Here is a 26,185-nt window from a genome sequence, read left to right as displayed (position 1 = left end):
TTAACTCCATTCCATGTTCTTTAAGTCAGATCAGCAGTGAACCAGGATTCACTGAATTATTCTGATGATGATGAACCACTTTTGTTTTGTCTTTTGTTTCTTTTGCATGTACATAGTTCCTTAGCTTCTTTTTGTCTTCATTTTGCTTAGTAGTTTAGTTAAGTTTCACTAGCCTAGTAGAGAGGATTTGTTGATTGAAATATAGAGTTAATTCAGGTAAACAGCATTACATAGTGATGTTCTCTGGATGTTCATTTATTTCTGTTATTAAATTCTTGAACTTGAAGATAAGTTGTCACTCCTTTATTCTATATGTGTGCAGAGTTTGCTGTTCCAGATCCAATTATTACCTTTAACAGCCAAAATAATGCTGGTATTTCAAGAACAAATGATCAACCAGTTCATACAGGCAGATAAATTCACATCTCTAATGTTTCTGATTTCTTCTAGATGACGTCAGCGTTTCAAGCAGTTCATGATATTCTGGTGAGTTCCTGGAGTAAAGCTGGGACTTGGTCCACTGCTGAAGATCATCTTTAGCACTCTGGTCGATGACTCCCATCTCACAGTATTTATTCAGCAGCAGCTTGTCTCCCACCGTGTGGTAACTCCTGGTTGTTTCTCTGGACATGAATGCAGTTCTTTTACTTTGCTGGTGGATTCCTGCACACAAACCAAACATTAGCCGACCTGTTGGAATCAGGCTTTAATGCTCCTCATTGACTCTGCTCCTGTTTCTACTCGTGTTCTCAGCACCTGCATCTCTCCTCAGAGTCTCAGACATCTCTGGATTGGCCACGATCAGAGACATTTTCAGCAGTTTATTGGCGTCACCAGAGAGAAGGACTTCAGAGAGCTTCTCCCTGCAAGCAGCAGAAACAGAGTCAGCAAAGAGCTCAGCGCCTACAGGAACTGACAAAGTCTCACCTGACTAAATGAGCCCCTTTGCTGTTGCCGGTGGTCAGGGCCTGCCGGTGATGTTCTGTTAGAACCTCTCTGCAGAGCCCACGGTTTCCATTTTTATCAATGAGTTTATACAGTTTTGGGTTCTTTGTTTTAATGCTCTGCTTTAGCTCTTCGTTCTCTGGTTTCTGTAGCATCTCGAAAGCTTTCTGGAAGGTATTTTTAGGTGGGATGTGGTCTGCATTCACAGGAGAATGCTTGCTGTTGTTATCAGCTTTGGTGTTGGATCTATTGGTCCTCCGCAGTCCTTTGATACTTCACAAATCAAACAACAAAGCAGAGATGAGGAGACGTGCACACTGGGGAGCCACTGTTGTGATTTTAAAGAGACGGACAGAAGAACTCACTCATCAAAGGTGCCAACCAGACCCAGATTGTAGGTGTTTATAATGGAGATTTCACCTTCAGGTAGATCCTCCAGCTCCGTCGTGTTCATCGTGTTCTTAAACTGTTCTTTGCTCACGTGTTGTGTCTTTCTCCCTCCTCCCCTGATGGTGTATTTACCTGAACTTTGATGTGTTTCTTCATATCCTCTCTGCAGGTGCAGGGCTGCTGCATACCTGTGTGTTTCCTGTAGAAGCTGAACGACGACAACAGCATGTTAGAAGCATTTCAACAGCTTTAAGGTTGCGTTATGCTCGATGCACGTATGTCCTGTGCAGAAATGAGCCGTGAGAACACAACATCTGCAGCATTTGAAGTAGCACTTTTCTCCTAGACTCTAGAGGGCAGCACTGCACTCCTACGCTAAGCATACTACACCCCATTACATGTAGAGGAAGAACACATAGTTGTGTTTCCAACATTCAGCCTCTGACTTCCTTCCCAGAGTGATGGCGATTTCTTTCCAGGAATTGTTAATTTGTTGATCACAGTGATCATTTTGGTCCGAATCATAAAGATGTCGATATTTACGAACCTTCGCCAGAGGGAGCGTTTGCTCATCCGCCATATTTTCCCTGTTGCACATTGTGGAAACTTTTGGCCGGGCGGAGGGGCGTGGTAGCCAAAATATATAATATATAATAATATAGCCGGGGCTGCACAGTGACGCAGTGGGTAGCACTGGTGCCTTGCAGCAAGAAGGTTCTGGGTTCAAGTCCAACCCTGGGTCTTTCTGCATGGAGTCTGCATGTTCTCCTTGTGCATGCTGTTTGTCTCTGTGTCACCCTGTGACAGACTGGCGACCTGTCCAGGGTGAACCCCGCCTCTCGCCCAGTGAACGCTGGAGATAGACACCAGCAACCCCCGTGACCTCATGAGGGATTAAGCAGGTCAGAAAATGGATGGATGGATGGATAATAATATAGCCGTGCAGACTTGGTGGCTGCATCAAGCATAAACCAGGCTCTACTGTATTTATTTACAGCATAACTAAATTCAGTGGGTTTTTACTGTCTAATTAAACAAAGCTTTCATCCATCGTCTACCAACGCTGTGCATGCAGGGTTATGGGGTGGTTGTTATGGGGGGGGGGGGGGGGGGGGGGGGGTTATGAAAGGTGTATAAGGAGCCTTTCCATGTGAACCAGACAGGTTTGAAGCCTGAAAGCGTCGTTGGAGCACAAATTGACGGTTTGGTGGTCTTTCTCAAAATTTCTAATTTTTGTAAAAGTGTGTAATTTATACATACGTACATATAAAACATAATAATAGTGGATGTATTGAATTTTGTAATTATACTCCATGTGTGACTAGCTGTAGTCCACTGTGATGGACTGGCGACCCATCCAGGGAGTACCCCACCAGACCCCCAGCAGGGAGAAGCAGGTACTGGAAATGAATAGACGTGTGAACGGTACTCACAGAATCTTTTACTTGATTTCGAAGGTTCAAGGCCTTCTGTTTCACATCAGCTGGACTTCTGCTGGTGGCCTGAACCACAGCGTGATACAAGCAGTTCTGACCTTCAGAGTTTACTGGAGTCACAGAACCATCAGGCCTCAGAATTTCAAAATGTCCAGCGTAGGGCCTCGTTTTACCAGCAAGCCGTTCAGTGATCGTCCTTAAAATGACAAAAACACGAACAAATGGAACAATGAAAATACATAAAACACATTTACAAAGAGTTCAAAAATGGGTTGGTTTTGAAAATGCCAGAAATTTTCAAATGAAACAAATCGGAAGGTCTGTAGCTGAAGTTTCCATCCACTCCTCATTGACCTGGATATCATTCATTTTTAGCTATCAGTGATTTAATCAAATTTTTTGTGTTGCATGTTGAAAGGGTAAAAAACAAGAACTGAAAGATCACTGGTGATGAAGCATCTGAAGGAAGTCCCAGGATTCCTGCTGGACCCCCTGCAGTTTGCTCACCAGATGATGCTGTCAGCCTGAATATTTCAGCACCATCAGCCCAGTCGTCCTCCTCCAGAAGCTCACCCAGATCCCACCACCAGCCCCCACCTGGATAACCAGCTTCCTGACTGACTGGAAGCAGCAGGTGAGGCTGGGAGCTGACCGGCCCCACATTTTCAGATGTCACCACTCTCACTCACCCAGGATGTTGAGGAGTCTACATACAGACAGGGTCCAGACTGGTTGGTCCATTGGTGGGTTAGAAACCACGGGGAGATTAACCCACTCGTGACTGTGGAGTTGATGTCGGACTTCTAGAGAACACCCCTCAACACCATCAGCAACACTGTGCTGTGGACCAGTTCCTAGGAACCCCCCGTTCAGCAGAGACTGGACTTCCTCCAGCAACTCAAGAAGTCCAACCCTCTCGGGGACATCTATGTAGATATATCATCCAGTGTTGGTTGCCTACCTCATAATACATGATGAGAGCACTTAAACAGGTGATGTGGCCCGGAGAAACAAGGTTTGAGTCAAGTTTTTAGGAACCAAGACACTTTGATGGCAAATGGACTCGAGAAGACAATAAGGCTCCACTGGAATGCTGCTACTGCAGTAGCAGGAGTTAGTTCAATTCAATTCAATTTTATTTATATAGCGCCAATTCATGAAACATGTCATCTCAAGGCTCTTTACAAAGTCAAAATCAGTCAGATTATACAGATTGATCAAAAATGTCCTATATAAGGAAACCAGTTGATTGCATCAAAGTCCCGACAAGCAGCATTCACTCCTGGAGAACCGTAGAGCTACAGGGAGAGTCGTCTGCATTGTACATGGCTTTGCTGCAATCCCTCATACTGAGCAAGCATGAAGCGACAGTGGGAAGAAAAACTCCCCATTAACGGGAAGGAAAAACCTCCAGCAGACCCAGGCTCAGTATGAACGGTCATCTGCCTCGACCGACTGGGGTTACAGAAGACAGAACAGAGACACAACAAGAGAAACAAAAAAGCACAGAAGCACACATTGATCTAGTAATCTGTTCTACATTAGATGGTAGTAGCGGGTGAGCCGTCTTCTCTGGATGATGTCACAGTTAACAGAACGCCAGACCAGGTGTACCTACTATGAAGGAAAGAGAGAGAGCAAAAACTTAAAAGCTGAAATGACAAAAGCTGAAATGACAACAGTCATTTCAATGTAATACAATGCAAAACTGGAGAACAGTAGAAATCAGTAGAGTGAGAAAAATAGACCCTGATGTCCTCCAGTAGCCTAAGCCTATAGCAGCATAACTATAGAGGTAGCTCAGGGTAACATGAGCCACTCTGACTAGAAGCTTTGTCACAAAGGAAAGTTTTAAGATTAGTCTTAAAAGTAGACGGGGTGTCTGCCTCACGGACAAAAACTGGGAGTTGGTTCCACAGGAGAGGAGCCTGATAGCTAAAGGATCTGCCTCCCATTCTACTTTTAGAGACTCTAGGAACCACCAGCAGACCTGCAGTCTGAGAGCGAAGTGCTCTGTTAGGAACATACGGGGTAATCAGAGCTCTGATATATGATGGAGCTTGATTATTAAGGGCTTTATACGTTAGAAGAAGAATTTTAAATTCTATTCTTGATTTAACAGGAAGCCAATGAAGGGAAGCTAAAATTGGAGAAATATGATCCCTCTTGTTGATTTTCATCAGAACTCTTGCTGCAGCATTTTGGATCAGCTGAAGGCTTTGAACTGCATTTTGTGGACTTCCTGATAGTAAAGAATTACAATAGTCCAGCCTTGAAGTAACAAATGCATGGACTAGTTTTTCAGCATCACTCCTGGACAGAATGTTTCTAATTTTGGCGATATTCCTGAGGTGAAAAAAGGAAACTCTGGAAACCTGTTTAATATGGGATTTAAATTACATGTCTTGTTCAAAAATAACACCAAGATTTTTAACTTTATTACCAGAGGCCAAGTTAATGCCATCCATATTAAGTGATTGATTAAGAAGTTTATTTTTTGAGGACTCTGGTCCAAAGATTATAACTTCTGTCTTGTCAGAATTTAGATGCAGGAAATTTAAAGTCATCCAGCTTATGATGTCATCAAGACATGACTGCAGTCGAAGTAATTGATTGGATTCATCAGGATCCATGGATAAATATAGCTGAGTGTCATCAGCATAACAGTGGAAATTAATCACATGCTGTCTGATAATTTTGCCAATCGGAAGCATATATATAGTAAATAGAATTGGTCCAAGGACTGAACCCTGTGGTACTCCACAGGTGACCCTAGAGTTTGAGGAAGATTTATTATTAACATGAACAAACTGGAATCTGTCTGACAGATCAGATTTAAACCAGCCTAATGCTTTCCCCTTAATCCCTACAGTATGCTCAAGTCTTTGTAGGAGAATATTGTGATCAACTGTATCAAACGCAGCACTGAGATCTAACAGGACAAGTAAAGACACAAGTCCATTATCTGAGGCTATGAGAATATCATTAGTGACCTTCACCAGAGCTGTTTCAATGCTATGATGAGCTCTGAAGCCTGACTGAAACTCCTCAAGTAGGTCATTACTTTGTAAATGTTCACAAAGTTGATTAGCAACTACTTTCTCAAGAATTTTAGATAAGAAAAGAAGATTAGATATAGGTCTGTAATTTACTAACTCATCTTGATCAAGAGATGGTTTCTTAAGTAAAGGTTTAATAACAGCTACTTTAAAAGCCTGTGGTACATATCCATTTACCAAAGATAGATTAATTATGTCTAAAATAGGATCACCGATCAAAGGGAATACCTCCTTAAAAAACTTGGTTGGGATTGGGTCTAACATACAGGTAGAAGGTTTAGATTAAGCTAAAATTTTAGATAGCTCAGAAAGCTCTACTGCTTTTAAACAGTTCAGACACTGCGCAGGTTCTAAAGATTCCTCCAACGCTGCCTCACTTACTGAGAACGAGGTAATCATGTTTGGGAGGATGGCAATTATTTTATTTTTAATGGAATCAATTTTATTTATGAAGAATCCCATACAATCATTACTGTTAAGAGCTAAGGGAATGGATGGATCAACAGAGCTATGACTCTGTGTAAGTTTGGCAACTGTACTGAAGAGAAATCTAGGATTATTCTTATTCTCCTCAATTAATGATGAAAAATATGCTGCTCTAACTCTGAGAAGGGTCTTGTTATACAACAATGGACTGTCCAACTAACACAGTGGGAAACATGGATGCATCGATACCCACAGTCTAGACCAGTGGTCCCCAATCCTGGTCCTCGAGGGCCGGTGTCCCTGCAGGTTTTACATGTGTCCCTGATCCAACACACCTGACTTACTTCCCCAGTGTGCTGTCAAGTTCTCCAGAGTCCTCCTAATGACCTCATTATTTGACTCAGGTGAGTTGAAGCAGAGTAACAAATAAAAGTTGCAGGACACCGGCCCTCGAGGACCAGGATTGGGGACCACTGGTCTAGACTAACAACGAAACAGCGAGTAAATCAGTATTTCAACAAACAGCGGCTGCTAGAGACTAGGAGATAAAACAGAGATAAACTATTTTTCTCACTCTGCTGAGTTCTCCTACTGCTCTCCAATTGTGCAATATTTCATGTTATTTCAGCTTTTAACTTTTTGTTCTCTGTCGTTCTGTTAGCTGTGACATCATCAGGGAAGGCAGATCAGCCACTATTACCATCTAACATAGAAAGTACTCCTGGGTCAATGGGAGCTTCTGTGCTTCCTGTATCTCTGCTCTGTCTTCTCTAAGCCCGAATGGGTGGAGGCAGATGAGCGTTCACACTGAGCCTGGTTCTGGTTCTGCTGGAGGTTCTCCTCAATATGTGGATGTGCCAAAATTTTCTTCAGTTGAATAAAAACAAAACAGAAGTAATAACATTTGGACCAATAGAGGAGAGATCAAAAGTTAGCTCACAGCTTCAGTCGCTTCAGCTAAAAACCACTAATCAGGCCCGAAATCTGGGAGTAGTGATGGACTCAGACCTGAACCTCCAAAAGCATCTAAAGACAGTTACAAGGTCGGCTTTCTATCACCTGAAGAACATTTCTAGGATTAAAGGACTGATGTCTCAGCAGGATCTGGAAAAACTAATCCATGCGTTTATATTTAGTAGAACTGATTACTGTAACGGAGTTTTCACAGGTCTGCCTAAAAAGTGGATCAGACAGCTGCAGCTGATCCAGAACGCTGCTGCCCGCGTCCTCACTAAGACTAAGAAAGTAGAGCACATAACCCCAGTTCTGAAGTCCTTCCATGGCTCCCTGTATTTCAGAGAATAGACTTTAAAATACTTCTGTTAGTCTATAAATCCCTGAATTAGCACCTAAATCCATCACAGACTTGTTATCAGGGCATCAACCCTCCAGACCACTCAGGTCTTCTGGCTCCAGCCTGCTCTGCAGAACCAAAACTAGAACCAGACATGGAGAAGCAGCATTTAGTTCCTATGCCCCGCTTATCTGGAACAAACTTCCAGAAAATTGTAAAGGTGCGGAAAGCCTGAGTTCCTTTAAATCAAGATTAAAAACACATTTGTTTAGGATTGCCTTCAACTGTTCTAGTTAACTGAATCACCACTTCTTTGTTCTAATTAGGCGCCCGCCTATGCATTGAAAATGCATGGCGGAGGCCTTATACTATGCACCTAATAAGGGTTTCTTTATTTTTATTGCTTTTTATTCTTCCGTCACCGTTAGTACAGCCCGAACCGTAGGCTGTACCCCCACAAACTATATATCAAAACGTGCGTCTCGACGCCGCGAAGTGTGCTATTTGTACTTGACACAATTTAAAGTTACTGTGGTGACAAAATTAACCAAAAACCACTTCTCAAAACCACTTCCTAGACACAGTTGACCTCTCAAAAATGCAGAGCTCAGCTTGACACTTTTTTTTGGTACAGTGGTTTAGGTGTTGGGCTAGTGCACCAAAGGTCGCAGGTTCGCAACCCGCTCGGGGGTACCCAATATTTTTTTTTTTTTTTTTTTTACAAGTAACAAATAAATAATTTGAACAACTGATATAAATGAATGAATGATGAAAAAAGTGCAACAGCAAGAACTACCCCCCGGCCAATACAGCACCACTCACCTGTGGGAAATGGCACTACACACCATTTTTGTCAAATGTTGAGTTCTGGGCCCAGATTTGGTGAGGCTTAGTTGCTAAAGGAGGCCGATCTGACACATGGCCTTTGGTGAGCTTTGGTGACATTAAGTATTGGCACCCTTTTTGAGGAACTTCCCAGTACAGGATTTGGACCAAACTAACAGAGTACAATCACCCGGTGACACTGGACACAACCATGTTAGCGGCTAACGCTTAGCATGTTGCTAACCAGAAGTAGCTCTAGGAAGGTCTCACCAACTTCTGCTTCACAGAGTTTGTACTTCCTTTAGTAGTTTGTAATGCCTTTAACATTTTTATTCACATATTTCATTTTTTCATGCTACATTGAAGTATTTAATCATGTTTTAATAACAATAATTTTCCATGCTGCTTGGATGCAGACCTTCTTCCGTCGGCTGGTTTTGACGAAGACAAATCCTTTTCACACTCAGAAGAGTTGATTTAAAATCCCCAAGTGATAAAAGCCTACGACCAAGGAACTCGGAAGCTTTGCCTTTGACGGTTACGTGCACCACCAGGCGGGCGCCATCTTCAACTTCTTCAGAAGTTGAACGATTCTAGTTTCTATCTACATTTTATTCCTACTTGCTTTTATTCTGTTTTAATTTGCTATATTTTAATCATGTAAAGCACTTTGCATTGTCCCTGTACTGAATTGTGCTATATAAATAAATTTGCCTTGCCTTGCCTCCCTGTTAAAGGGGAGTTTTCCTCTCCACTGTCGCTTCATGCATGCTCAGTATGAGGGATTGCTGCAAAGCCATCAACAATGCAGACAACTGTCCACTGTGGCTCTACGCTCTTTCAGGAGGAGTGAATGCTGCTTGGAGAGACTTGATGCAACCTGCTGGGTTTCCTTAGAGAGGAAACTTTCTCACCAACCTGGAGGATCTGATGGAGTCTGACTTTGGAAAGAACCTCGAGATGACATGTTTCATTAATTGGTGCTATATGAATAAAATTGAATTATATCGGCAAATACAGAAGATCTCGCCGGCAGTTTTGGCCATTAATAAGGCTGCCGAGAGTTTGTTATGGTCTGATGGTCTAATCATCTGAGTGATCACCCAGACTCAGATGATTAGTGAACAGCACCGCAAGCTGGATGCCATACTGGCACAGTATCACATGCCGGCTGGGGTTGAACTGAATGGTGGAATGGAAAGACCTCTGGGAAGTTTCTAGCTTGATTTACAGCAGAAAGTCAGACAAATTTGGCTGTTTGGGACTTGCTATGAAGACGGACCAGCAGAGACTTGAAGACTGACAAAAAGTCATGGTCAGCCTGTCACAAAAACAATCTCCTTGTTTTTCAATCTGGAGCCCTGATGGCTGGCCTTGGAGCTAGCAGTCTCAAATTCTCCTGGATGTTTTGCAAACAAGACACTCTAACCCCACCTGGACCCGCTCATGACACCTGTGAACTTGATCAGGGCCCTTCTTGAACTGCTGATAATATACCATCTAAGAGTAAGGCTAGGGGGGGCAGCTGGAGAGTCATGGGCCCATGCTGACGCACACACACACACAAATGGTGATAAATACCCCCCCCCCCCCCCGTGACTTTTATGCTGAGGTTTTTTTCTTGCATTGATCAAATTGTCACTTTTTTCCCCTCAACAATCCTAATGTAATCTTTTCCTTGATGGTCACATGACCTGGTTGCAAACCAATGTAATGAAAAGACCAAATAAAACATAGGACTGAAACGTGTTGAGGAGCTAAATTGTGACAATCCTACTCTGCCCCTATGAACCAACGTGGATATTGTTTTTTAGTGAGACTGAAACTGAACTGACTGCACTGATAATTAGCATGACGTCTGTATGATTGCACAGAATTGTTTTCTTCTGTGTACGGATTGAAAGTATTCTGTAATATATAGTGAGAGGAAATTGTTGCAATAGAAATAAAGTAAACTGACATTGAATTGATGGAGCCTTCCAGACTACAACACAGTCAAACATGTCACTAGATAAACATGAACACGTCTCAATCAAGACTCACTGTTTTGCTGCTTCTGGATCTTTCCTCAGCTGGAGGACAACGTCATCTGCAGAACTGTCCTTTCCTGGAAAATAATCCTCTGAAAGCTTCTTATTATCTGCATCCACAACTATCACTCTGATGCCTTTGCCTTGGAGAGCATCACTCTGAGTGAGGACATGGATGTCCAAGGCTGAAGCAGGACAATTGACGTCTGAAATTTCTTCTATGTAACAATGAAGGTCCTGTTTTTCCTCTGTTGATAGAGACGCACATGGACTTTGGATGATCTTTTTAGTCTGGTGTTTATAGAGCTGGTTGTCAAAGAAACTTTGAGTGTTAGCTCTGCCCAGCAGGTTGCTGACAGCATTTCCAGCAGCGCTGTTTATTTTGGTCATGCAGGTTCTGGTTATGATGGAGGTCATGTGTCTTGAACATGCTTCAACAAATGAGTCTGAAACACTGGTGGCTATAATCTGGAGGAAGTCTGTTTTCAGTCGTTTCACATCAGATAATTTGTGTCTTCCGTCTTTGTTGTACTTTTCCTGTGACAGCTGATCCATGCTTTGCATAAACTTTGGCACAAAGGTTTTTTCAATAACATCTTTTGTGGGAAATGAATTCAGCATTTCTACACAAAGTTTAATGTACTGAGCTGATTCCAAAATCTTCCTCAACATTTTCATCTCTTTCTGTTTGTCCATGTGCCGTGCTACAGAACCACAGACCTCTGAAAGTGTATCAAGAACTTTACCAACATTGGTACAGTCTATCATCAGGTCGGGGATTATGTCATGGGTCATTATGTCCACTGATCGACGCATTTCATTCTCACACCCCACGTCTATTTTGAAGTCAGTGACCCCCTGCTCCATGGCAGTCTTTGGTACTGCTGAACAAATGATGTTTATTAGAGCCGAATCCAGACGGCTATTATCTTTTATCATTGAAAAGACTTTGTCCTTGAAGGTATCGTTTAGAATCCTTTTAAATAAAGCTGTAAGTCCATTGTTCACGATATAGCTCAGCGCGGCGACACCCCCCTGCTTCCCCAGTTCCTGAACAGCATATTTTCCTGCATGTTTAAAGCATTGTTTCACTGTGATGATGGAGCTACATTTAGACCCAGCCATCAGACCTTTTGCTCCACTTTTGACAGCACTTGCAGCTCTCTTGAGTTTGCTCAATCCACCAAAAACCAGAGACACCCCAATGCTGATGGCTTTGGAGATTGCCCACTGTGCCCAGTCAAAGCCTCCTTGTAGCATTCCCTTTATTCCATCAATCATGTCAGAAACGCCTTCACAGATGAGTCCAAGCCCAAACTGGCTGGCACTTCCGTAGGACAGAGCACAAACAAGAACACCTGCTGCAACTTGGAGAACCCCAAGACAGAAACAAGCAAAGGCGTCAATGGAAAACTCAGGCTTCTTTTTAACCTCAAACACAACGCAGAGGCCAAACTCGTGGAGTACCATTAGTTCACTGGTAGTGATGGGGTCTTTGTCTTTGGACAGAGTGTAAACACTGGAGTCTTCTAAGACAGCATCTCCTTCGCTGCTGGCAATGTGCTCAAGCATTTTCAGAGCATTCTCGATATATCCTTTCCAACATTTGAAGACGCTCATTCTAGCTTTTATTTGCGTCTGCAGATTGCTGTCTTTGTGGTGGGGTAAAAAGTCATTAGTCACTGCCAAATTGTAAAACATCATGGCGTTTGTTGATTCTGAGAGGTACACATCCACAGCAGTCTTTGCTTTTTCCAATAACTGCTTTGCTTTTGTTTTGTAGCCACTCCTGCGCAGGTTGACTGTGATGTATGCCTGGTTATAAAGAGCCACAGCACTGTAGAAAGGATCACACTGTTCAGCACTCTGCCAGTATGATAATGCTCCAAAGTCACTTTCATTTTTGTTGCTGCGGTGAATTTCAGTTCTGCTTTTTGCCAGTTTGATGAAGTCATAGAAATTGTTGCTTTTCCCTTTTAAGATTTGACCAGCAGTCTTCTTCAAATCTTTAATGAGGTTTGCTTTCAGGACGTGGATCTCGTCTCGTCTACTGAGATGCTCTTCATGGAGGATGAGCCACAAAGCCCACGATTCCTTCAAAGCATTGATTGCTATCTCATAATCAAACTTTTGGCGATGGCTCCTAAAACACTCAGGAAGATCTTTTACCTTCAGCCTTGTGACATCCATTCTCTCCTCTTCAGTGTAATTCTTGTCAAAGCCACCAAGAAATTCACAAAACATGGAGAACAGGTATTCCTTCATTTCAATTTGAAACAGCTCATTTTTCTCCATACCATCTAAACGCCTGACTTCATACTCTTCTCTTACTTGTCTCATGGTTTCCACTGAATGGCCTTGGTATGCTGGTGCTAGCAGATCCTGGTCCAGTATCATCTGCGCCATCCCTGGGTTTCCTTTGCGGGCAGTGCGTCCAAACACCTGTCTCTCAACACGGTGACTTCCAGGGAAGTATGTGAGAAGTACAAAGAGACCTCCACACTCATTGACTTCTTGGTGAACATGGATGTCAGTTCCTCTGCCTCCAAGGTTTGTAGCAATGATGATGTGTCCCTTTTGGAAAGTCTCCTTTTCAATGTTGTGCTTGGCACTGATTGTGTACATGGTTATCTCGGTAGGCCGTCTCACACATACTTTACTCCTCAGCTCCTCTGCGGTCTTGACATCCTCGCAGATTATCAAAACAACTTGCCCTCTGTCTGCTGCTCGCCATGTAGTGTCACAGATCACCTGGATCCACTCCGTCTTTCCTCCACTCACCTGAACTGCAGGCAGTTCCACTAGCTTCTTATGGCGGTGAGCTGGAATGACGTAACTGGCTGTTTTGTACTGCCGTTTTAGAAATGCTTTCTCAGCTTCACCTCCTAACGTCCCAGAGACTCCAAAAATGCCTTTACCAGTGAGGTATTTTTTAAAGAAGTGGACATTTGACATGTAATTTGTTACATTGGACAGTTGTGAAATCGCCAGTTGGTGTTTCATCTCCAAAAACTGTTGAAGGCCTTCGCCCCAGCGCTTGTTTTTCTCCAGCACCCCACTGGCCTGGAAGTCCACAGGAATTATGGCATCGTAATGATGAGAGTCCTCACCGCAGAAACCAGGTCTGTCAGCTTCTGGAGCCTTCTCAATCATGTACTCTCTGCCTGGTGCCATCTGAATGGCTCTCAAAGCATTCTCTGCAAAAATGGGTAACTGATTCTCAACGTATTCTTTCAAGAAAGATGGAATCACAATACATTCCTTAGTTTTCTCCACTGAGTCTAGGCAACACTCACTAGAATATTTAATTCTAGACTTTACCTTCTCAACAGCTGACTCGATGAGTGATTTCTCAGACATGATTTCACAGGCACATCCATTCTGCAGAAGAAGCATTCGGATGTCAGGGTCTCTGGAACAACTGTCCTTACCATACAGCTTGGCTTTGTTGTTCACAAGTGAGTAACAATCTACCACCACGCCTTCAAGCACTTTGGTCTCAAGTTCCCTGAACAGCTGATACTGCTCTTGGTGTCCCAACTTGGCCATGATGTTTCCAAGGAGTTTACATTTTGTATCTTCAGTGCTTTCTTGTTCTGTTTGAGTTTGACTCATTGCTTTATTTAATTCTTCCAAATCCTCCTGAGAATAAAGCCCCAGCTTCACACCCAGCCACAGTATGTCAGCCTCTGAAAAGTCTGTTTCTGAACCAACCACAGCTTGCTTGGCAACCTTGTGGCAGTACTGGATCCTAGTTCCCCATTGGATCTCTCCTGTTTCAAATATTTCTATTGGTCGGCAGACAGACAGCATGGCCCAGATGCTTGCCAGGACTTGTTCCAGATGTCTCAGGCCGTTGGCTTGATGTGACAGGAATGTCACCTGAACACCACTGTCCAGCGTCATATAGTCCACTTCATCCACAATCACACAATCAAACTTCCTGCAGCCTCGAGTCGTTTTCTTCTCAAACTCTTGCCTCAGTATGTCTGCAGCAAAGGTACAAACGGTGCCATAAACTACTTGCATGGAATAAGCTTCTTCAAGCTGCTTGTCATGATCCTCAAAGGAACTTTTAGTCTGATGCTGTGGAGGAACAGTGGATGAGGTCACACCAAACACTTCATAGAGTTTTTTCCACTCATCTTGATCTCGAATTGCAAGCAGAGGGGAGCTGGTCACAACATCCACTGCTGTACCTCGTATAGCCTGGATAGTGGCAAACATGGCTAAGATGCACGTCTTACCCTCACCAGTTCCAATTTCCAGGAGGCATCCCTTCTTCCCTCCGGACTGAGGTAGCAGCAGTAAGAGCAGCGATGCAAGCTGAGTCAATCTGGGGAAGTAACCTGGAACCTTCTCTCCACTTAAAGAGGTGAAGGCGGTGCATTGCTTCACAGCTATTGACATGACAATAAGGATGCTCTTTAACATATCAGTGTTGGGTTCATCAAAATCTATTGAAACTATCCAACTTTTACAATCCTCAATCACGTCTGACTCTAGTTCTACTCCTTTACATCTGGGCAACACTGCTTCAACGTATTGAAGGATTTCTTCCAGTTGTGACAGGAGATGCTCTGGATAGTTATTTTCTCGCATCTCATCCAAAATGGTTTCATGATCTTTGTCCAGCTCACATAATACACAGTCTTCTATGCATCCAATAGGATCTTGGTGACTCAGAGCTGTGAGAGCCTGTATACAGCTTAGCTTATAGGTGCATACCTTATGAAGGATTTTTGAAACTATTTCCTGATCAACGCCCCGGGTCCGTCCCGTGAAAAGCTTGATTTCTTTTGGAGTCCAGATGTTGTTGAAAAGTATTTGACTGAGGATCTCCTTGCCTTGTTTAGGCAACACAGAAGTCACTTCAAGAATATTTACTAAAATCTGTCTGGCCAGAGTTGGGTTAGAGATCTGCAGCTGATCTTGCAAACTGAGGAAGAATTTATTCTTTTTGTCTTGTCCAGTAATGTGTTCAGACCCAAAATCAGGGTCACCCTCCAGTGTAACCTTGGCCACTGCCTCCAAGACACTGAAACGCTCAGTCAGGGAAAGATCCACATATCCAGTGGCCTGATCCAGAGCCCACTGTGACCAGGCAGGGATATTGTGCTGTGTTAGGTAATCTAACATCAGCTTATTTTGGAGAGACTTCATTCTGTCTTCAAGGTTGATCTCTGACTTTTCATTCTCTGTGATTTCGTAGCTTGACATAAGTTCTTCAAATTTGAGCTGCACATCTCCAACCTGCATGAACGATAATTAAAACAACATTAGCATCAAGTCTAAACGTCCACATGAAACCAACCAAATACATCATATCTCATGTAATGGGCAGTTGTCCCTTTCATTGCGCATTTCCTCTGTTTCACTGAATATTGCATTTCCTCTCTGAGTATCTTCAGTCTCTCAGATGCTGATGTCAGTTTGCACATACTTAGCTACTCTATGGTGTGTGTACAATCGCACATGTTGCACTTGTTCCTGTGTTTAACTTGAATTTTTAATTTTATCTGAATAAGCCATATTATCACTAACTGTGTCATACTTAGTCTTGTTTTATTTTTGCCTTTCTGATAAGTTTATTTTTTGTTGCTTCAGAACTTAACTTGAGATTAGCTTTTGTCATAACTCATCTAGTGGGTAACTGTGTTTTTGCCTTCGTCACATCTGAATTATCTCATTGAGGGACAACAAAGGTATTTCTTATCTCTTATCTTATTATCTGTTTGACCTTTTAGAAAATACCATTATTCAAGCAGTAACACAAATGCATATATCCCTCCAGGCCTTGTTTTAACGCACACACATCTGTGACTTATAAAGGTCTTCTCACGGTATTGTTTGTTAGAACTTTTTGCTTGTACCCATTAGTACGTGCAAGGTGTAATAAAGGAAGTTCTCATTGACAATCATTTCAATGTAATGCAAAACTGGAGAACAGTAGGAGAACTCAGCAGAGAGAGAGAAATAGACCCTGATGTCCTCCAGCAGCCTAGGCCTATAGCAGCATAACTATAGAGGTAGCTCAGGGTAACATGAGCCACTCTGACTAGAAGCTTTGTCACAAAGGAAAGTTTTAAGATTAGTCTTAAAAGTAGACGGGGTGTCTGCCTCACGGACCAAAACTGGGAGTTGGTTCCACAGGAGAGGAGCCTGATAGCTAAAGGATCTGCCTCCCATTCTACTTTTAGAGACTCTAGGAACCACCAGCAGACCTGCAGTCTGAGAGCGAAGTGCTCTGTTAGGAACATACGGGGTAATCAGAGCTCTGATATATGATGGAGCTTGATTATTAAGGGCTTTATACGTTATGACATTGAAGTGACTGTTGTCATTTCAGCTTTTAACCTTTTGTTCTCTCTCTTTTCTCTTCATAGAAGGTACACCTGGTCTGGTGTTCTGTTAGCTGTGACATCATCAGCGGAGGCAGATCATCCTCTATTACCATCTACCATAGAAAGTACTCCTGGGTCAATGTGAGCTTCTGTGCTTTCTGTGTCTCTGCTCTGTCTTCTCTAACATAGAAAGTACTCCTGGGTCAATGTGAGCTTCTGTGCTTTCTGTGTCTCTGCTCTGTCTTCTCTAACATAGAAAGTACTCCTGGGTCAATGTGAGCTTCTGAGCTTTCTGTGTCTCTGCTCTGTCTTCTCTAACATAGAAAGTACTCCTGGGTCAATGTGAGCTTCTGAGCTTTCTGTGTCTCTGCTCTGTCTTCTCTAAGCCCCAGTGGGTGGAGGCAGATGAGCGTTCACACTGAGCCTGGTTCTGGTTCTGCTGGAGGTTCTCCTCCCTGTTAAAGGGGAGTTTTCCTCTCCACTGTCGCCTCATGCATGCTCAGTATGAGGGATTGCTGCAAAGCCATCAACAATGCAGACGACTGTCCACTGTGGCTCTACGCTCTTTCAGGAGGAGTGAATGCTGCTTGGAGAGACTTTGAAGCAATCACTTATAAAGGACATTTTTGACCAATCTGTATAATATGATTGAATTTGACTTTGTAAAGTGCCTCGAGATGACATGTTTCATGAATTGGCGCTATATAAATAAAATTGAATTGAATTGAATTGAATAGTAAGACTCTGGGGAAGCTGACTGCAGACTGAGGAGGTGGTGGTGGACCAGGACACATCTAAAGGTTGCAGGACACCGAACCTCGAGGACCTGACCATGGTAGAAGGCTGCAGCTCTGTGAGGACCTCATGCTCCGGTGTGAACCACTGGTATGGAGGCGCTAAGAGGTGGGCAGATCTTAAACCTTGTTCTAGTGAACAACAGCCATGGTCAACGACTGTCGTGATTTAGTCTGCTTTTACTTTGTTCATCATAGTTAATGTGGTAAAACCAGAAGAATTTGAACTTTACCTCATCTCTCTCGATGTGAGCTGAGTGATCGTCCAGCAGCTGGTGCAGAACTTCACTCTGCTGCTGCTGTACTTGTCCTCTCGCTTGTTGTTGCTCCTCAAGTCTTTCCTGAGCTTCCTTGAACTTCCACTCTGAGGCTTTATTCTCCCAGTAAATCTGTTCCTGGATTCTCCTGGCTTGTTCCAGCTCTGCCACACGTCTTTCCTCCTGTTCTTGCATTTTCCTCAGCAGCGCTCTTTGACGTTTTTTCTTTTCCTCCCATTCTACTCTTTCACGTTCTTGTTGTTCCTGTTCTAGTCTTTGACGTTCTCTGCGTTCCTGTTCTAGTCTTTCCTGTTCTCTGCGTTCCTGTTCTAGTCTTTGACGTTCTCTGCGTTCCTGTTCTAGTCTTTGACGTTCTCTGCGTTCCTGTTCTAGTCTTTGACGTTCTCTGCGTTCCTGTTCTAGTCTTTGACGTTCTCTGCGTTCCTGTTCTAGTCTTTCCTGTTCTCTGCGTTCCTGTTCTAGTCTTTGACGTTCTCTGCGTTCCTGTTCTAGTCTTTCCCGTTTTAGTTGTTCCTGTTTCTGTCGTTCACGTTCTCTGCGTTCCCGGTCTAGTCTTTCACGTTCTTGTTGTTCCTGTTTCCTCTTTCTCTCCTCTTGGATCTTTCTCATTCGCTCCAACTCTGCTTGACGCCTCTCCTCCTCTTCCTTCTTCCTGCGTTTCTCTTCCTCTTGTCGTCTTTTGCGTTCCTCTCGTTCTCGTTTCTCTTCTTCGATTCTTGCTACAAGAAAAATTAAGTAATGTTCTTGTGAATTATTTTACTCTATCTTCCATGTAATTACATCCAACAGAGCGTGATCTAAAGTTTCCATAGATGATTTATTAAAGTTACTTTAATTTTGATAGAATTTTAGTACAAAAAAAATCTGCAAAGAGCTGAGTTCCTGTTGGATGTATGAAAGGATGGATGGATGGAGGGGTGGATGGATGGAGGGGTGGATGGATGGATGTTGCTTCAGTGTGAAATGCAATCTTAACAGAAGCTGAATTTTTGCTCCTGACTTGTAGTTTTCAGGGATGACTGCTGAGCAGAGAGCAGAACTCAGCAGATGTTTGATCAAATATCCTGAAGCAACGTCCATCCATCCATCCATCCATCCATCCATCCATCCATCCATCCATCCATCCATCCATGAACTCAGCAGATGTTTGATGCTCTGCCTCTTAGTGACCAACAGGTAACAGTGAAATGTATCAGTATCTGATCTCTGACCTTTTATATACTGAATCACCTCACATATAAAATGATGTCAACCTAATTAGTTGTGAGTTTGTCTTGATGTCTGGAAATGATCCAGAATCAGCTCTGCAGTGTTGATCCATCATCTAAACTGTGGTAAAACTGGGTAGTTTGGTCTGAGATGACATGAACTTTCCTGTTAAACTCAGTAGAGCTCATACAGGTTCAGGTTCTAACCTGTCCTATCATTCAGTCCAGAAGATAAAAACACTGGAATATAACCTGGGAAATACAGAATTCAGCGAATGCTTCAGTAAGACTTACCGAAGTTGGGACAGCGGTCAACTACCTCATCAGAACTGTTGACCAGCTCAAAGTTTCTCCGATCATCGCTCTCTCTTAAAGTGAAATCATCGATGCGATTGTCAGATTGAAGGTCCCACCTAGAGTGGTCTCCATAGCTAAGGAAGATCCCTCTATCCAACACAGCGTCAAACATCCGGAATGGATATTTTAATAAAGAAAACCCTAAAGGCCATCGTCCAGTGGCCGTGCCATGTGCCTTCAGTTTGCTCCCATCCTGAGGAGAACAAGAGAGACCATCAATGAACGCTCATTCACTCGTTCACATCTCCAGGCAGGATTTAGACACTTACCTTGTCTTTTTCATAAGAGTAGTACCAGGTGTAAGGGGTCTCATTAGTTATGGTAATGATGATTGGCATTTTCAGCTCTGTGAGGAGAAAGAAAATATTATTATTGGGAACAAATTTTGACCCAATCTGTATAATCTGATTGATTTTGACTTTGTAAAGTGCCTTGAGATGACATGTTTCATGAATTGGCACTATACAAATAAAATTGAATTGAATTGAACAATACCCTTGGATGTTGGTTCTGGGATACCCCGAGCTTTTTTACCTCCAGCTGAAGTACTTTTTGTTATGGAAATATTATTCTTCAGCTCCTCGGCTCTGCTGATTGCCAAGAACAAATTCTCCGGTGTTGCTATGCAGATAATGAATGTTTGGGATATGACCGTCTCTGTTGGTATCTCATGGTACTGCTGTCGGGTATTAAGGGAGAGCCGGGGAGGAAGAGCGGCAGAAACAGGGCAGAATAAGGCAGACGTGGCGGACCGTGGGGTGTGATTACTTTCCATCTATGTGATCTCTGCTCTGTTTCTCAATAAAAGTGCTAAAACTTCATCACTCCACCGTTTCCTTATTCACTAACTCTAGAAAGCCAATTATTGTTTAGAATTCATCCACACTTTCACAGGTAGAGTTCGGAATATTGTTTAATTCAATCAATTTAGAAGAAGACCAAAAAGTGTTTGTGAGGTGAGGTGAAGCTGAGCAGGATCAGCTGCAGGTGTCTGGGGGAAATAGTGGAATCTGCTCTGCTGTGAAACATTTTAACTGCTTTAAGTTCCTGGACGTTCACATCTCCTCTGACCTCTCCTGGACTATGAACACCTCCACCTGGTGAAGAAGGCCCAACAACGGCTCCTCTTCCTCAGGAAACTGAAACGGTCTGGACTTTCTACTTAGCTGCTCATAAACTTCTACAGAGCTACAAAAGAAAGCATTTTGTCTCCCAGTGTGGTCTGGGAGCTGCACAGTGCAGGAGATGAAGGCTTTAGCACGAGTGGTGAAGACTTAATTATTGGATGCTGTCACCAGATCTAGACACGGTTTTGCTGCGCATGTCCATAAAAGGGCCAGAAATCTGAGATGACATGAACTTTCCTGTAAAACTCAGTAGAGCTCATACAGGTTCAGGTTCTAACCTGTCCTATCTTCAGTGCAGAAGATAAAAACACTGGAATATAACCTGGGAAATACAGAATTCAGCGAATGCTTCAGTAAGACTTACTGAAGTTGGTACAGCGGTCAACTACCTCATCAGAACTGTTGACCAGCTATTGCCACATATTGCCACAGATCCCACCCACCCAGGCAATGCACTGTTTGACCCACTTCCATCAGGGAATAATTCAGAAACATTAAATCAGAAAGTAATAGACTCAAAGAGAGCTGGAGGGCTATTGCCCTCTGATGGAAAGTTTGTGGTTTGTTACCTGTGACAATCACTCTACAGGTAATGCCTGTTTGCTCACTCTAATTTCTTAGGAAATGTCAGATTGCACAGTTCTTTAAATGAAGGCTTAATGAACGCTTGGAGGAGCGTTGGGGGATTGATAAATGAAACAACACAGTAATTCATATTGTTTACAAAGGAAGTGATATCAGACATATTTTGTGTGTACATAGTTCTTTAGCTTAGCTTCTCTTTTTATCTAAATGTTGCTTAGTAGTTTTAGTTAAGTTTCACTAGCCTAGTAGACAGGATATGTTGATTGAAATATAGTGTTAATTCAGATAAGCAGCATTGCATAGTGATGTTCTCTGGATGTTCATTTTATTTCTGTTAATAAATTCTTGAACTTGAAGAGAAGTCATCACTACTTTATTTTATATGTGTGCAGCTTTTGCTGTTAAAAGATCGCCAGAGCTTGAATCATTCCTCTCAATCATTGTCCTGATATCAGCTGATTGGGCTGATATTCACCAGAGCAATACCTAACAGAGTTATTTATAAAACATTAAATAACTTAAAACAGTGTGTAATAGCACAGCATCATGCTTCTGATCCAGATCTCTCAGGGGACGGCGGTCCAGCTCTGAGATGATCGACTTAGCTGAAGAATCCACGGTATCTCCTCGGGTTTCTCTATGGTTGACATGTTTTAAACAGAGGGTGATTGTTTCAGACCAAAGAAGGATGAGGACATTTCCAGATTTGAAAATCATTTGTGACCAAACATGACCTCTGTTTCTTTTCCTGTTAAAAACAATCTTCACAGAGCAGAAGCATCAAGGCTTCTTAAGGACCCTCCATACTTCTGTTACATGTTTATTATTGCAAAGGTTTCTGCAGGACATGCAAGGACTCAGCCGTCATTAGCAAGAGGTCTTCCCAGTGCTTTGTTCCCATTGTAACAGAACCTTAGTTCTGTCTCCAAGACTCTAACCCGGTTTATCTAGGGTTACGGTTAGGTAAGTAGAGACCAGAAATTAAGTTTCATGAGAAAAAATAAAACTGAGAAATATTTTCTAAGTAGCTCTAAATTATCAGTGTGTGAACCCATTAGTGAAACACTTGCTAACATTCTCAGTCATCCAGGTCAGGATCAGTCCAAAAAAGGTTAAAAATAAAACAACTAGACTTCTGTTATGAAGCTGAAGATGTCTGCAGTAGTGAGGAGTCCCAGCTTTATAGACCTGCAGGCCTCCTTAGTCATTAGGCTCCTCGTTAGGCCCCTCGTTAGGCCCCTCGTTAGCCTGGCTCCCTGGAGGAATGCTGAGCCCACCTGCATGGAGGTGAGAACTGGAGGGAAACCTGGCAGGAATTAATCCTATAGCTGTGTTGTAAGTTTTTGAGAGTAGGAACCAAAGGCCTCCTCCTCTGTTTAAGGTTGGTCTTTCTCTCTTAACGTAGATGGCTTCCTTCACACCCCTTTCAAACCATCTGTCTTCTCTGTCCAAAATGTGGACATGTTGGTCCTCACAGAGTGTCCTTTGTCCTTCAGGTATAGGTGGACAGCAGAGTCTTGTCCTGAGGAGGTAGCTCTCCTGTGTTGAGCCATGCGTCTGTGGAGAGGTTGTTTGGTTTCTCCAATATAAAGATCAGAACATTCCTCACTGACTGAACTGCATACACCACTCCGCTCATCTTAGGTTTGGGGGTTTTGTCCTTTGCACCAGCCTCTGTCTGAGGGTCCTGTTTACTTTGAAATGTTCTGGGATTTTGTGTTTGGAGAAAATCCTCTTGAGTTTTTCAGAGACTCCAGCAACATCTGGGATGACGATGTTTCTGCGTTTATTCTTCTCACCATTCTGTTCTGCAGCGGGTCTTTTGGATTTTCTTGCTGATTTGACAAAAGCCCAGTTAGGGTACCCACAGGTTTGGAGAACATCTCTGATGTGTTTCTGTTCCTTGTGCTTCCCTTCTGTTTTAGTCAGGACATTTTAAGATCTGAGACTAGATTATTACAGCGCCACCTGTGGGTGCAGTACCTGAATATGGCTAATGATGGATTCTGCAGCACAGATTGAAAAACTGTTCATGTCGGCTCAGATCCTGCTGGTTATAAATGATACAGAAAACTGAAATCTTTTTAAATCTCCACATGGTTCACTTCAGTTTCATGATTCACCTGAACAGAGAAACCAGGCAAAGATCTGTTGTTTTCTGTCTGTCAGAGGAAACTGACCTGGGGTCAGAGACAGAACCAGGAGCAGATCCTGGGTTGTTCCTGTAGGTTGAAAATGAAACCGCTGTGCCAGGCCAGCTGGAGCAGACCCAGAGAACCACGTGGTTTACAGGAAAGAGAAAGCAGCCTGTTCCCTGACAGCTGATTTCCAGGAAGCAGCGCTGCAGCAGAGCAGGAAGGCAGGGAGACGCTGAGCTAACGGGTCGACACCGCAGCGTTTCCCTGAGGAGAAACCACAGAGTCAAACTGACGTTGCTGTTTATAGACAGTTTATAGACAGTTAGTAATCTGTTGTTTCTGATAATGATTCTCCCTTAATTAGTAAAAAATAAAAACAGAACCAGGAGAAACACAGAGCTTTTTGATCCAGCTTCAAATAACTGGGAATAGATGCGGCTGCTTCCAAAAAAAAAAAAGAAATCATACGATTCAACAATCTGAGCCCAACAAGGAGAACTTCCCTCAGTATTTCACATTTCAGCCACTTCCTGTGGTTTTATGTCACTATTTGGCTAATTATCCTTGTGACCTCTGACCTCCACATACCCATTACTGTGGCCTATCACATATCTTATAATAAGGTTCCTGCATGTTTCACCTGCAGAAACAACAGCTAGGTTACTGAAGCTGCCAGCGGAGCAGCAACCTGTACCAGCAACCTCAGGAGGGCTGGAAATCTCCCAGTTCCTCTGTCTTCCCTGTTTGTGACCTTTGGACTGACTAGTTTCCTGCAGCTTTCTGGTTCCTCTGCCCTGTTCTCTGTGAATGCCTTAAGGAACCAGAAGGTTCTGCCTCCTGCGTAAAGCCTGGATCCTGTAAACACTTACTGTAGCAAAGGCTGCAGACCAAGTCCTGCTGGAAGTCTCCTCTCCCCTGAGTCTGCTGCTGTGGGGGGAGGCCCCCGGCTCTGAGGCTTTATAAAGCATCTGCAGGGGACCAATCAGAGCTTAGGGCAGCGATGACATCACAGGCCAAATAAAGTTTATAAAGATGTCCTCTGCCTGCCTGTTCCACCCAGATAATCTGTTTTTTTTTCATGCAGCCATTTCTACCTGAGTCAGAATCTGCTCCAGACTTTCACTGAACATCCATATTATTCATAATTCTCCTTTCATTAGTTAGGAAACAACCAGGAGAAAAACAACTTCAAATAACTGAGAATGGACCCTGATAAATATTAGAGAGAAACTTCCTTTAAGATGATTCTGACTTTCTGTCCAGTTAAAACCTTTTAGATGAAAGAAAATGGGATTCAGAGCTTTTCAAGCAAAAATCATGAAGGAAAACTGATTCTTCTGTTTTGGGCTTGTTACATAAAAGTACTTTGAACATATTTAACAAAGTTTTATTTCAAGAAATCTGAAAATGACTGTAAAAAGTCTGTCTCTCTAAAATCTATATAACTGTAAACGGCCATGCACAGATTACTAAAGAGTAGGGCGGGATGGAGTCAGTGTGAGTGTGACTCCATCCTGGCAGCAGATGTGATGGATGGAGATCCTGAGGCAAGCTGCCTGATGAGGTGACCCTACAAAAAGCAAAATAGGAGAGAAAGGATTTGGAATTGGGTGCCAAAGATCTTATTATATATTTGCAGTTAAAACACAGCACACCTCACAGTGGCATTATTACAGATATTAAGTGGACCAGTTTTCTCTGTCACTACTGGAGTCAAACTCAGCTACATGTGTTCAAGGCATTGTCCAACAAACATGAGAAGAGCAGGTGCTGCAGCTAACGGCGATAGAGATAGGGTCCATTTTCTCCCTGAGATTGTTCCCTATATATTATCCCTAACCCTAACCCTACATAATACCACTCACCCTAACCTAACTCACAGCAAGCTCAGCCACTGCTGAGGCTGAGTTAGAAAATATAAAACATAGACTTTTTAAACACGAGAACTCTCCTGCTCGACTTAGTCGCTTTATTGTTCATCATCTTTCCCTTATTGAAGTTAAGATGACAAAACTAAACAATCAGTGAAAGTAACAGATCAATCCAGCGTCTGTGACCACAGTGATGAAGGCCAGGTAGCATGGATGCTCACCTTCTGGGAATCTGATGAAACCACAAACATTCCTCCATCACACCATGATGCAGCTGAGAACTGGAGGGTCTAATTCTCGTCTCACATCTAGCACAGAATGCAGAATGTAGATCCCTTGTTTGGGGCAAAAAGAGCAAGAGAGGCCGTATTAAGAAATGGAAATCAGCCGATTACAGTTGGCGAATTATCTCTGCGCATTAGATGTTTTTGTCTTGGCTTTCTGTGACAGCTCTGCATTTCAAAATGCTGTAAAGCAAGAAGGTGACAATCAAATCTCTCAGCTGGTGAGGGCATTACTGCAGACGATGTGACACAAAAGACGTACTCACAGAAGGCAGAACGGCTCAGGGCGATGTTGGTCTGGTGCCTTCTCTGCCGTCAGTGGAAAGACGATGAGGACAATAAAACTCCATCAATCCTTGAACTGCTTTGTTGGGAGAAGTGATGATAAAGTTAAAGAGCAGCAGGGAGGACTAAGGCAGCAGTCTGTCAGTGAAGCAGCTCCAGTTCTGTAACAGCTAAGATGAGATGAGACTCATCATGGTGAAGCTACCATCACCGACTTCATGGCCTGTCGCTCTTAAATAATCACTTTTTACCAGCATGTGGCAACCAAGCCACCGTGTAAAATAAGCATATTTATAACAGTGGAAACTGGAAGAAAACAATAAAAACATGTTTCCTAAGAGATCGTTGCCAATAACTGAATATATACTGTAAGTAGGAGGGGGGGGGGGGGGCCCCAGTAAATTACTTTGGAGTTGTTTTTCTGTTTTTTCAGCAGAGACATATTAAAGGCGTACGTTCTTTCCAGAGTTGCAAATCAAATGACTAACCTTTGTCCCAGACTGACAAAT

The 26,185-nt window shown here is 43.0% G+C and overlaps 1 protein-coding gene across 2 annotated transcripts; it reads right to left on the bottom strand.

Moving 5' to 3' along the window:
• Nucleotides 1-281: 281 nt before the first annotated feature.
• Nucleotides 282-24,200, bottom strand: LOC110367004. Of its 2 annotated transcripts, XM_036133228.1 has the most exons (11): nt 24,106-24,168; nt 23,279-23,500; nt 19,656-19,732; nt 19,324-19,579; nt 17,777-18,540; nt 10,419-15,658; nt 2,769-2,967; nt 1,311-1,543; nt 928-1,218; nt 757-863; nt 282-663 (listed from the first exon to the last, which is right to left on the bottom strand). In XM_036133228.1, the coding sequence occupies exons 3-11, from the start codon at nt 19,722-19,724 to the stop codon at nt 428-430; spliced, it is 7,395 nt and encodes a 2,464-aa protein (XP_035989121.1). In that variant the 5' UTR covers nt 19,725-19,732; nt 23,279-23,500; nt 24,106-24,168; the 3' UTR covers nt 282-427. The 2 variants fall into 2 exon arrangements, with proteins under 2 accessions (XP_035989121.1, XP_035989120.1); XM_036133227.1 differs by lacking the exon at nt 23,279-23,500 and having other exon boundaries at nt 24,106-24,200.
• Nucleotides 24,201-26,185: the final 1,985 nt, after the last annotated feature.

This window comes from Fundulus heteroclitus, unplaced genomic scaffold (assembly GCF_011125445.2).
Source record: "Fundulus heteroclitus isolate FHET01 unplaced genomic scaffold, MU-UCD_Fhet_4.1 scaffold_59, whole genome shotgun sequence".
Lineage (NCBI taxonomy): Eukaryota > Metazoa > Chordata > Actinopteri > Cyprinodontiformes > Fundulidae > Fundulus > Fundulus heteroclitus.
Note: the sequence above shows the minus strand (reverse complement) of the source record. Positions and strands in the feature narration are given on the sequence as shown.

Bases quoted from the DNA above. Each gene is read 5' to 3' on its own strand.
- LOC110367004 (XM_036133227.1), bottom strand. From the start codon at position 19,724: ATGCCAATCATCATTACCATAACTAATGAGACCCCTTACACCTGGTAC. The intron at 15,659-17,776 runs GTAAAGTTCAAA...TCGTTCATGCAG, and splicing joins CTCACATCGAGAGAGATGAG to GTTGGAGATGTGCAGCTCAA. The intron at 1,544-2,768 runs GTGAGTACCGTT...GTCGTCGTTCAG, and splicing joins GAAATCAAGTAAAAGATTCT to CTTCTACAGGAAACACACAG.